Source organism: Chiloscyllium plagiosum, chromosome 13, assembly GCF_004010195.1.
Source record: "Chiloscyllium plagiosum isolate BGI_BamShark_2017 chromosome 13, ASM401019v2, whole genome shotgun sequence".
In the NCBI taxonomy this organism is placed as follows: Eukaryota; Metazoa; Chordata; class Chondrichthyes; order Orectolobiformes; family Hemiscylliidae; genus Chiloscyllium; species Chiloscyllium plagiosum.
Genome location: NC_057722.1, coordinates 12342561 through 12355336, shown reverse-complemented (window position 1 = coordinate 12355336; position 12776 = coordinate 12342561). Strand labels below are relative to the sequence as shown.

Below are 12776 nucleotides of genomic sequence, written 5' to 3'. Positions count from 1 at the left end.
AGAAGGGCTTATGCCCGAAACGTCGATTCTCCTGCTCCTTGGATGCTGCCTGACCTGCTGCGCTTTTCCAGCAACACATTTTCAGCTCTGATCTCCAGCATCTGCAGTCCTCACTTTCTCCTCGAAGATTTGAACCAGTTATCTGTCATATCCATTTTATTAATTCAGGGAATATGGGGATAACTGGTTGCTAAGGATATGCAGTAATATTGGGTCACAGAAGAAGAAGCAGAATTCACTAGAATCAACTTATTAATTGTAATGCCAGTGCCATGGTATCGGAGGTTGAAAATTCAACATCTTAAAAGTAGTTTAAATTGTCTCACAAAGTTCTTTTGATTGTTAGCTCTGATGACCTGCTGATGTCTATAAAACAATGGTCATTCTTCACTTTGCTAATTTATCCAGTGAACCCAGGTCTTTTCTTGTTAAAATTCTTTCTTTTAAACTTTCTTGTTTTGTTGATACACAGGAAAGGAGAGGGAGAGATGGGTGTTTTCAGTTTACGGGGTCTTGATGTCTTCCCCTGCTGCCGTGGCATTTAGAACTCTATACACACTGTAGTTCAACCAATCGGAAGGTTGTCATCAGGCAGAATTTCTTTAACTCAAAAGACTTGAGGTGCTACTTAGTCTCCAATCCTCTCCCTCACTACATTAGAAAGCAATGTTGTCTGCTAAAATTATGTTGCACTTGATTTTCAGGTTGCAAGAATGGCCAGGTATTTGAGCAACATAGCAATCCGACTTCCATTTTTGCCCACAGTCCCAAAATTGAAAAATATGTGATTACTTACAAACAACAGTCCCCATGGCAACATCATGCATGTGAAAATGATACTCCCCAGACAAGGAGACAGCCAGATTCTCTGTACAATTAGGAGAACTACAATTTAAAGACTGAATGCAATGTATTTGCAATGATACTGACTTGAGTTATCACACAGTACCATTGATGAAAAATGATTTGCTTTGTGACATATTGAATACTTGTAATTGTGAATTATGGTGCATGTATTTTTTCATGAAAAGTTGGATATTTGCAGTATTGAAACTTTAATTATGCAATTGTACTTGGTGCACTGGTTGGCATGCCATAGTCATATGACCTCAAACTCTACTTTAAGTGTCTTTCTGTACAGCTTGTGGCAGCCATTAATTCATCACTGAAGGCATTACATTGTTGTATGTAATATTTTATGTTGCAGATAAATATCCTTGTGGGCTCCTGAAAGGAGTTAAAGCATCCCAGCAACATGAAAAGGGAAAACGGGAGAGAATGATGAAAGGGAAAGTTGAAGGCCCTGGAAACGCAAACAGGACGGACATCATTGAAGGGAAAGGAGGCCCACTGGGCCCACGAATCATAAAAGGGGAGGTAATGAAGAAAGGTGGCAGTCCATGGCAGGTAAGATCTCATTGCTATGATGATCCAGGTGAGCTTTAGTCCTCTGCAAATTAAAAGGTGTACTTTGATTTTAAGAAAGATATTTTCATTGTACTGAGGGGTTCCTGTATATCTGTAGTGAGAGAACAGTCTCAGAGCTATGTGTCTGTTGCTGCAATAATCAGTGGTAGAGCTGTATGCCTGTTACTGCAGTGAGAAAGAGTCACAAAGCTGTGTTCCTGTTACTGAAGAGACTACCTATTTGAGTATCATTACATGCACTGTAACCTACTCTTGGTTCAGCGACATTCTTTGATATTAATGCAAAGTCACTGTTGTAATGTAGAAAATGCATTAGCCAAGAGAAATTTTAAATGAACAATAATAAGATTTGACCAGATCATTATTTTTCTAGTGATGTTGATAAGTGCATAAATGTCAGCCAGTGCTCATACTTCAGAATATTTAAATGAGATCTTTTAAGGGAAGAACATGAAACAGTAGGCTATAGTTTAACATCCAAAAAACTGCACCTCTGACAGTGTATCTCACCCTACACATTGCAATGGGAGTATCATCTTCGATTATGTGCTCAAGTCTTTGGAGAGGCATTTGAATCTACAATGTTTTGACTTAGGGGCAAAAATGGTACCATTGGGCCTTTATAAGGAAAAACTTGCAGATTAAGCAGGGCAAAGACTTTTGATTTGATTTATTACTGTCACATGTACCTAGGTACAGTGAAAAGTTTTGTTTTGCCTGCAATACAAGTAGATCATACCATACAAAGCTCATAGGGTGATTGAACAGAATAAGGAATAAAAAGTTACGACTGCAAAGAAATTGCACAAAAAGCAAGATCAACATCAGATTTGAAATTTGTGAGGTCCATTCAGACGTTTAATAACAGCAGGAAGAAGCTGTCCTTGAACCTGTTAGTCCATGTGTTTTAAGCTCTAGTGTCTTCTGCCTAATGGAAGAGATTGGAAAAGATTATAACCAGAGTGGGAGGGGTCTTTGATGATGATGACTGTCTTTCCAAGGCATCGAGAAGTATAGATGGAACTTCACAATCCAATGCACCATGTCTGTGTCTGAAAACAATGTAGGTGGGACATACTTGACAATAAAACCAGCAACATTATCTTCTTACCTCCAACCTAGAATCTGTCAGTAAGTGAGCAAAACTGAATCCCTTAATTAAGCTGTCAGACCAATTGAACTCAATGCTTTGTACACTATTCAATCCTTTACCAAAAAAACTAGACCTTGGGAGTGGCTGCTTTTATGGGTTCAGGCTGGTGTGATAGGCACTGTTCTCACATGTGCTTGCAGTGAGCTGTTCCACTGGGAGTGGGTTGGGTTGGGGGGTCAGCTGTGTCCTTTTCTTAATCACTATAGGGAGTGCTTTTTAGTTGAATTTCTTGAATGAGCCTTACTTATATTTTGAAGTTGTGTTTAATATTCATATGGCCACTGTGTCTGTTGCTGACAGGTCCTTCTTATGACTGCAAGTGGAAAATTCATCTGCGGAGGTGTGCTGATTCACCAGTTTTGGGTGCTGACTGCTGCTCATTGTGTACATAAAGGAGAGCGATTTCGAGTAAAACTTGGTATGGCTTTTATAGCTCAATACTTCTGTAATTGCCTAGGCTCTGCAGTGAGGTGCTTCTCTCTCGGTAAAGCTCAAACCTCAAGTTCCTATGATTTGGAGGAGCTGGTGTTGGACTGGGGTGGACAAAATTAAAAATCACATAACACCAGGTTATAGTCTAACCTGATGAAGGAGCAGCACTCTGAAAGCTAGAGCTTCCAAATAAACCCTGTTGGACTATAACCTGGTGATAGTGTGATTTTTAACTTCGAGTTCCGAGACAGAGTTGCACCAGCGTTCTATTGTCCAACAATGTCACATGTGTTACGGTTTTACTTCATAAATGCTACTCTTTGGCAATATCAGCCACAGACAAGCGATAAACTCCCCAAATGCACTGATGATAGCCTCTTCACCTGTTCTGGGAACTCTGGGTGGTCCAAATGCTTGTCCTGCCTTCTGAGCGGTGTTCCCTCTGGTTAAATCATTGGGAGAATGAAAGCCAATATCTTCAGCTGCAGCTACCAACTCCACAACATTGTCTCTGATTGCCTGCCCTACCTGGCCAGATCTCAGACTGAACAGACTGCTTTCAACCTCAGTGTCCTGTTTGACCCTGTGCTGAGTTTCTTTATCATTTTCTTCCTCCACCACAAAGACTGTCTCCTTCCATCTCTAACATTAGTCTTACTCATGAAATCCTCATTAATGTCTTCCATATCCAGTTGCTGTTAGCACCAGACCCTAGGCAAGGTTTCCAGTTATTTTGGCTCCAAATTTTGTCTCTTATGTTTCTGGGTAAGGAAGGATGAATAGGGTCTCCTTTTTTTTTATTCACTCATGTTCTTGATTGGTGGCAACACAATTAATTTAAAAAGGATCCTATCCCTTTTGAATACCTTGCTCCCAGATCAAATAGGTTTATGTTTTAAAGGGAGACGATTTAACTAGGATTTCTTCAGTTACCAAAACTTAAATTTCTTAAGTTTAATAGTTATTAAACACAAAAAGAAAGAATAAAGGGCACGGATTAGGAATAGAAAGTGAGTCCAAAAAAAGAGACAAGTTTTAAAAAAAGAGGATCAATTTCTCTGGGTGTTTTATAAGGAGACAACTGTGCAATATTGACAGTTGAACAGTCAACTTTGGATTCTTGACTTTGCAAGTTACTTGAAATCCTTTTGTCTTGTTTCCTTTTGTTTGTGGTTGGTTGGCAGTGCTTAGAGTGAGAGAATCCTTTTACCTGTAGTGTAGGATTAACTTGTGGGTGATTCTTCGACTGTGACCTTCACAGCACACTGTGAAGTGTGGGTGAATCCAGGCCAGGAGTTATCAGTGCCTCAGTTGATTAGCACACTCAGGCCAGAGTTGCCATCACTTTTTGTATGTTTCCAAAAAATAGCTGCAAGAGATAGCTTTCTGCTGAGAGGGAGCTGATTGTCAGCTCCCATATTCTCTCTTCCTCTGCCTTTATTTGAAGTTTCCTCCACTATTCTGTAGGCATGACATTCCATGGGTCCTATACAGCCCAGCATTGAATTTCAGTCACAGTCGTTTTCCATCTGTTTTGAAAACCAATAAACTTATGTACAAAAATTTAAAAATGTCCACAGTACTTCATGATCCTCTATCATGACATTTTGAATTCACTCCTCCCACCCTCCAGGCTCTCTAAATGTCAGCCCATCCAAAGCACTGTGGTCTATGGTCCTTCATGTTTCAAATCTCTCATGCTCATCAGTCCTGTCCTTAATGACTTACTTTAGCTTCAGGGCTCCAAACCCTCCACCAAATGTTTATCATCTGGTTTATGACCCTTTATGATCTGACCAGTCCCCATGTCTGTGATGTCCTCCAGCCTTACATCTCATTCAATATTTTTCATTATATAGAAACTGACTTCTTTGACCAAACCGCCGTCCCCCGATCTTTTCCTTCATCCTATGGTGTCCCAATCTTCAGGTGCTTCAAGATTTGCTCATTAAACCCTCTATCCCGCCACCTTCGAACCCTTCATTAAAACCGATCTTTCAGTCACTTCTCTCAAAATGTCCTTCTTTGATTTTGTTTCCAGTTTTGACTGATCACATGATAATTTCTTTGTTAAAGATGGCAGCTAAATGTGTGTTCTTATTGTGTCTCTCATTGAGTAAATGTGACATGTCCTATTTCCTGGAGTAACTGTATCTCACTAAGTGTGTATGTTGACCAGGGACTGCAGTCTGTGTGTTAGGTCTCCATGCTACAGCACAACCCTGAGATTTCCTGGGTTTCCTGGATCGATGCTACTGAATCTGGCTGTCGCATCAAAATGGCAATGAATTGGAGCAAGACATGCCCAATTTCCCATTTTATCTTCTTCTGAATTTACTTTGGACTTTCAAAGGAAGAGGGTTGATCTATGAAAACTATCCAGGCTTGATGGTCTATGTGGCTCCCCAAACAAGTAATGAGGCATATAATAATCATTACAGTTGTTTGCTACCACTCCATCGCCCATCTCCATTCCCAACATAAGGAGACCCTCAGGCCTTAGAACTTTCATTCCCCACTCCCAACAGTGGTCTTGCTGCCAAGCTTCAGGCAGCGGGTTGCTCAAAATAGTCTGCACTGCTCCATTTAAGAGCATACCTCCAAATGAAGGACTGAAGAGAATAGTAGTCCACTGTAGCTTATCTCTTCAGATCACTGCTCCACATGCTGCTCCAGCCCATGAAGGAGGTAACCATTCTCTCAACATTACTAGCTGTTTGTGTGGCACTGAATATTTAACTTTATGCTCATCTATGTTTCAGGTGAGCATAACCGATCAGTCAATGAATATACTGAAGACACTATTCTAGTAAACAAAGTATTTATCCACCCCAGCTTCAATCTCTCAAATATGGACAGTGACATTGCTCTCCTCCGACTGTCTGAGGTTGCTGTCTTTACCGATTACATTATACCGGTGTGTTTGCCCACCAAAGAGATGGCAGAGAGAAAGCTGCTCATTGTCAACAAGAACGTGGTGATCACAGGCTGGGGTGCTATGGATGAAAATGATGATCGTTACCGCCCTAATATGCTATTATTCATCAGTATCAAATTGACCTCCTACAAGCTGTGTAAGGAGAAACTAAAAGACAGAGTGACGGACAACATGATCTGTGCAGGAAACCCAGGTTCCAGAAAAGATGCCTGCAAGGGAGACAGCGGTGGCCCTATGGTCACTTTATTGAACGGCACATGGTTTCTGCTAGGTCTGGTCAGCTGGGGAGAAGGATGTGGTCGCTTCCAAACATTTGGTGTCTACACCAAAGTGACCAATTACCTAAACTGGATATATTCAACAATCAATGCTGTAGCAACCTAATTGATCTGAAGCAGTATATATTCTTTCTAATGAGCTTCCAATGTGCCTAAAATGATGTTAAATTAGACTGAGGATCTATTTCAGACTTTATGTGTGAGATGCTAAATATGTTGTGCTAGTTTAGTCGCCCCCTACCATGCTACAAAGCAGTGTGACTTATACTCAATTACAGCTTATGCATTATGACTTATGGTAATTGATTGTGATTATTTATATCTCAACCTTACCTTAAAAGACAGGCAGTCATTCCCTGCTTATCCATTTCATCCTGTTACCTTCTTAGCCTTATGTTTGTGTTCTACTGTCTAGAGCTACAAGTGAGGTTTCTGCTCTACATTCGAAAATGTTTTGTGTTTATTGCAATTTACCAATGTAAGTTTTTCAAGTGCCTGATCAGATGTGACACTCTCATTCCACAGTTCATTGACTGTAGTATCCCAGCTAGTGATCACATGTAATCATGTGATTCAGTCTCTGATTTAATTTCATAATGCTCCTGTGAAGTATCTTGTAACTTTATTATAAAAGTGCAGGTTGTTCTGTTATAATGCCCGTTTCGTCAACGTGAATTCACAGTAAAGTGATTTACAAGTTAGGGATGTGTTTCTATAGCGCAAACTATTAAAGCGTGTGTTGGCTGTAATGCAAGTACAGTGCCAACACTTGAAGTGCTGTTTCTAAAGTGTGATTTTTCTGTAACACGGGGTTGCATAAGAACACAACTATCGCATTATAGAAGAACTGACTGGAGCTGTAAAAGGTTGTGAACGTCTAACTATTCAATATTGAATTTATGGGGTTATCTGTGTCTGTCAATATAGGCTTTTCTCTGAGGTTGTAGATAGGCCCTAAAATGGAAAGAGGGAAGCCAGTATGAATCATACTAGTTCCTTGACCGGATCATCCAGAGCTGGTACAAGGAAGGGTTTGACAAAATTTGGGGTGGGGTGGTGGGGCAGGGTGCGTACTTCAGGAGGCAAATTTTATTTCTAAAATGGTAGACTAAAAGCTGAAGGTTGAACAAGGGCATAATCTCTAAACAGGTGATGAGAAATTATCTAAACGGGGCAGATTATGCAAAAGATAAACAGGAGATTGGATAGGTAACAGTTCACCTGGGTTGGACGTGAAAAGGTTAAACAGGACTTAACACCTGAAGGCTCAGTGGGCTGGACTGCCTTCATGAAGAATTAATGAAAATATCATGCTATTGTACAATGACACTGATTCTTTGAATCCTACAGTATAATAAATCTTTATTCTATATTCTGACCTTGGTGTGTTGGTCTATTTTCTGCTTATCACAAAGAGATTAAAAGACCTATAAAAGATTAATGGATCTCTTGTGATGACCAAGTTGCAATGTATAAGAGCATCAGTTGTGCTGAGCCAGGAACATTGAGAAGGGTCATTGGCCACTGAAGATGAACAAAATAAAATTAGCGTATTTGTCACACAGGTAAAAGGTTCGTCATAAAGCCTATTTTCAACTACTTTTCATTAAAGTTGCAAATAAAAAATCACAAATACCATTTATATTGGACATATTATAAATGGGTAATTCCTTCATTTATCTTGCACTGAGAACACATTACTGTAAGTAACAAATATTGCATTTATGCATGTAATTTGTTTTATGCACCTAATTTGTCATAGGGTTACACAGCACGGATACAGATTCTTCGATCCAACTCATCCATGCCGACTAGGTTTCCCAAACTAAACCCATTTGTCTGCATTTGGCCAGTATCTCTTTAAACATTTCCTATTCATGTATCTTTCCAAATGTCTTTTAAATTTAACTGCACTTGCATTTACCACTTCCTGTGGCAGTTCATTCCACATACGAACCACCATCTGTGTGAAAAAGTTGTCCCTCAGGTCCCTGTTAATTCTTTACCATCTCACTATAAAATTATCCCCTCTAGTTTTGAATTCCCCACCCTGGTGAAAAAACATTTGCTATTAATCTTTTCTGTGCCCTTATTGATTTTATAAACCTCGGTAAAGTAACCCTCAGCCCGACTCTCAACGAAGGAGTCCAGATTTAGAGGGCATAGATTTAGGGTAAGAGAGGAAAAATGCTTCTATTTCACAATGATCCATGCGTTATTGTTTCCTGGAGAATTATCCTGCTTATATTGTAAGACTAAACCAGTTTCAGCAACTTGTGCTGATTGCTGTTACTCATGGCGATTGCTTCAATCATTGTTGGTTGCTGTAAATAGTCTACATTCCTCATTCCTGAAGAAGAGCTCATGCCCGAAACGTCGATTCTCCTGCTCCTTGGATGCTGCCTGACCTGCTGTGCTTTTCCAGCAACACATTTTCAGCGGTTGTTGTAAATATTCTACTGCCTTCCTCAAACTCTTTAGCTGACCTCTTGATGTTAGTACTTATTTCGTTATTTACTTAATTTTGCAGGAAAGAATCTTGGTTCAGGCAGAAGGAAAAAGAAAAAGAGTTAGCTGCAGTTTTACAATGATTTGCTCCCCTGAGATTGAAAGCAGACTCCTCTTCTTCTGGTTGTGGCATAATGGACAAGGCCTAGTAACTTTGGTGGGTGAGGTTGATTTTCAGAGTTACTTGAGATGCAAGAAAGACAGTCACCATCTATAGCTGTGTTTGCAAGTATTGCCATCTCTCTCTCATTGAAGACTAGAAGGGATAATACTGAAACCATGACCAGCAGTAGTAAACATGCTAATTGAAGGATGAATACAGTTGGAATTTAAAATAATTCTGACCAGGTTTGGCATCCTAGTTTCAGAACAATATCATAGTCCTGGGAGACCATGTATAAACAGATTTGCTTTGATGATATAATCAATGAATGCTTAGGTATTGGTAACCAAAGCCTCTGCTCTTCCTCATAACAAAGGGTAAAATGTGTTATCAAAGTATTCAAAATTAGGAGGACTTTAAGAAAGTGAATGAGGGAAACAATTTCCACTATTCAGTGAGCATGTTACCAAAGAACTTTGATTAATACCAAACAGAGAAAAGAGAGAACTTTTCATACAGAGTATTGGTAGAAAGTGCCCTGCTAGAAACAGTGCTGGGAACAGAATCTAAAATACATCTTAAAAGGAAAGTACCTAAATGATTGGCACCAGGGTTCTGTGCTTAAACAAGGGAGACTACAATAGAATGAGGGAGGACATGACTAAAGTAGATTAAAACCAAAGATTGTATAGTGGGACAGTTGACGAGCAATGGAGGACTTTCAAAGCAATTTTTCACAGTGCTCAGCAAAACTATATTCCAGTGAAAAGGAAGGACAGTAAGCAAAGGGATAATCTGCCATAGGTGTCTAAGGAAATAAGGGAGGCTATCAAATTGAAAGAGCTGGCATAGAAAGTAGCCAAAAACAGCATGAAACTAGAAGATTAGGAAAACTTTAAAGTTCAACAGAAAGCCACAAGAAAAGAGCTGTAAAGTAAGATAGAACATGAGAAAAGAAACTAGCACAGAATATAAAGATGAAAGTTTCTATAAATATCTAAAATGAAAAAGAGTGGCTAAAGTAAATGTTGGTCCTTTAGAGGATGAGAAGGGGCTTTAGTCATGGGATATGTTGAAATGGCTAAGGCATTGAATGGTATTTTGTATCAATCTTCACAGTGGAAGACACTAATAACATGCCAGTAATTGAGAAAGAGACAAAGGTAGGTGAGGACCTGGAAGCAATCATTATTACGGAAGAGGTAATGTTGGGCAAGCTAATGGAGCTAAGGATAGACAAGTCTCCTGGCTCAAATGGAATGCATCCCAGAGTACGAAAAGAGATGGTGAGAGAAATAACAAGCACATTGTTGGTAATTTTCCAAACTTCACTGGACTCTGGGGCATAAGCAGCAGATTGGAAAACAGCAAATGAGATACTACTGTTTAAATAGGGTGATAGGCAAAAGATGGAGAATTATAGACCAGTCAGCTTAACCTCTGTAGTGGAGAAGATGCTTGAGTCTATTATTAACGAAGAAATAGAGAGGCATCTTGATAGAAATTGTCCCATTGGGCAGAAGCAGCATGGGTTCATGAAAGGCAGATCATGCTTTACAAATCTTTTGTAATTCTATGAAGACATTACAAACAAGGTAGACAACAGGAACCCAGTGGATGTGGTGTACCTAGATTTCCAAATGGCCTTCGAAATGTGCTGCTGAAGAGGCTGCTGCATAAGATAAAGATGCATGGCATTAGGGGTAAAGTATTAGCATGGATAGAGGATTGGTTGACTAACAGGAAGCAAAGAGTGGGGATAAATGAGTGCTATTTTGGCTGGCAATCAGTGACTAGTGGTGTGCCTCAGGGATCGGTGTTGGGACTGCAATATTTCACAATTCATATAGATGATTTGGTGTTGGGAACCACATGTAGTGTGTCAAAGTTTGCAGATGAGTGGCAGAGCAAAGTGTGCAGCAGATTGTGAAACTTTGCAGAGGAATATAGATACACTGAGTGAGTGGGCAAAGGTCTGGCAGATGGAATACAATGTTAATAAATGTGAAGTCATCCATTTTGATAGGAGTAACAGTAAAAAGGATTATTACTTGAATAGTAAAAGGTTGCAGCATGCTGCTATGCAGAGAGACCTGGGTGTCCTTGTGCATGAATCACAGAGGGTTGGTCTGCAGGTGCAACAAGTAATTAGGAAGGCAAATGGAATTTTGTCCTTCAGTGCCAAAGGGATTGAGTTTAAAAGCAGGGAGGTTATGTTACAGCTGTACAGGGTGCTGGTGATGGCACACCTGCAGTACTGTGTGCAGTTTCGGTCTCCTTACTTGAGAAAGGATGTACTGGCACTGGAGGAGATGCAGAGGAGGTTCACTTGGTTGATTCCAGAGTTGAGGGGGATAGCTTATGAGGAGAGGCTGAGTAGATTGGGATTATATTCACTGGAATTCAGAAGAATGAGGGGGAATCTTATAGAAACATAAAATTATGAAGGGAATAGATAAGATAGAAGTAGGGATGATTTTTCAACTGGCAGGTGAAAGTAGGACAAGGGGGCATAGCCTCAAGATTAGAGGGAGCAGATTTAGGACTGAATTGAGAAGGGACTTCTTCACCCAGAGGTTTGTAAATCTATGGACTTCCCTGCCCAGTGAAGCAGTTGATGCTACTTCAGTAAACTCTTTTAAAGCTAAGGTAGATTTTTTGAACAATAAAGGAATTAGTGGATACAGTGAGAGGGTGGGTAAGTGGATCTGAGTCCATGAAAAGATCAGCCATGATCTTATTGAATGGCGGAGCAGACTCGAAGGACCATACGGCTTACTCTTTCTCCTAGTTCTTAAGAATAAAGGAGCTGAATATTATTTAAATGGAGAAAGACTACAGAAAGGTAGAGAACAGAGGGATTTGGAAGTGCTAATCCATGAATCACAAAAGGCTAGCATCCAAATTCAGCAGATAATAGGAATTATGTTTCAATTGAATTGAAGTATGAAAGTAGGGAGATTTGCTAAAACTATATAAGGCATTAGTCAGAGTCCAGCTGGAATACTGTGAACAGTTTTGATCCCCTCATCTAGGGAACACAGACTGGCATTGGAAGCAGTGTAGAGATGGTTCACTAGGTTGATGCCAGCTATGGAAGGATCATCTTATGAGGAGCGGTTGAGTAGGTTGGGCCTATAATGTCGGAATTTAGAAGATTTACAGGTGACCTTATGAAGCATACAAAATTCTTATGGTCTTGACTGGATAAATGTAGAAACATTGTGGGAGACTCCAGCACCAGAGGGCAAATTCTGAATCAGGGATCATGCATTTCAGACAGAGATGAGGAGGAGTTCTTTGGAGGGTACTGAATCTGTGGTTTTTCTTTCCTATAGAGGACTGTTGAGGCTTGTAATTTACATCAAGGTTGAGATAGACAGAATTTTAATTCAATAAGGGATCAAGCATCATGGGCGAAGTCAGAAATCATACAGCACCAGGTTATAATTCAGCAGGTTTATTTGAAATCTCAGGTGAAGTGACAAAGGGGCGATGCTCTGAAAGCTTCGTGTTGTGTGACTTCTGTTTTTGTCCACCACAGCCCAACACCAGCACCTCCACATCAAGGATTATGGGAACATAGCAGAAAAATGGAGATGAGGATTGTCAGATCAGCAATGATCTCATTGAATGGTGGGGCAAGCTTGATGGATCAAATTGTCCACGTTTGCTCCTACATCTTATGGTTTTGCGGTCTATCAATGCTACTAATTTCTGAGAATCCTTGTCACAAAATCAGGAAAAGATGGACGTTCTTCCAAACTTTCAGCAGACAACTATATGGAGAACAGTTATGAAACCATGGCTTAGTATAGCTCAATCTCAGTAGGCTGCAAAGTTCACTATGCTACATTTATCTTCAAGCTCTTGGTGCCACCTTAAATAGTACCTCAGACTAGGTGTATTATTAATGCCATGAAATTAAATTATCAA

At 40.0% G+C, this 12776-nt stretch overlaps 1 protein-coding gene across 1 annotated transcript in view; it reads left to right on the top strand.

Moving 5' to 3' along the window:
* Positions 1–7607, top strand: part of LOC122555772 (vitamin K-dependent protein C-like) — a 54667-nt gene extending 47060 nt beyond the window's left edge. Inside the window, exons 7-9 of the mRNA XM_043701894.1 lie at positions 1208–1407; positions 2882–2999; positions 5776–7607. Of these exons, the coding sequence (XP_043557829.1) occupies positions 1208–1407; positions 2882–2999; positions 5776–6335 (878 nt within the window). The 3' untranslated portion in view covers positions 6336–7607. The remainder of the gene's footprint in view (positions 1–1207; positions 1408–2881; positions 3000–5775) is intronic.
* The last annotated feature ends 5169 nt before the right edge of the window (positions 7608–12776 follow it).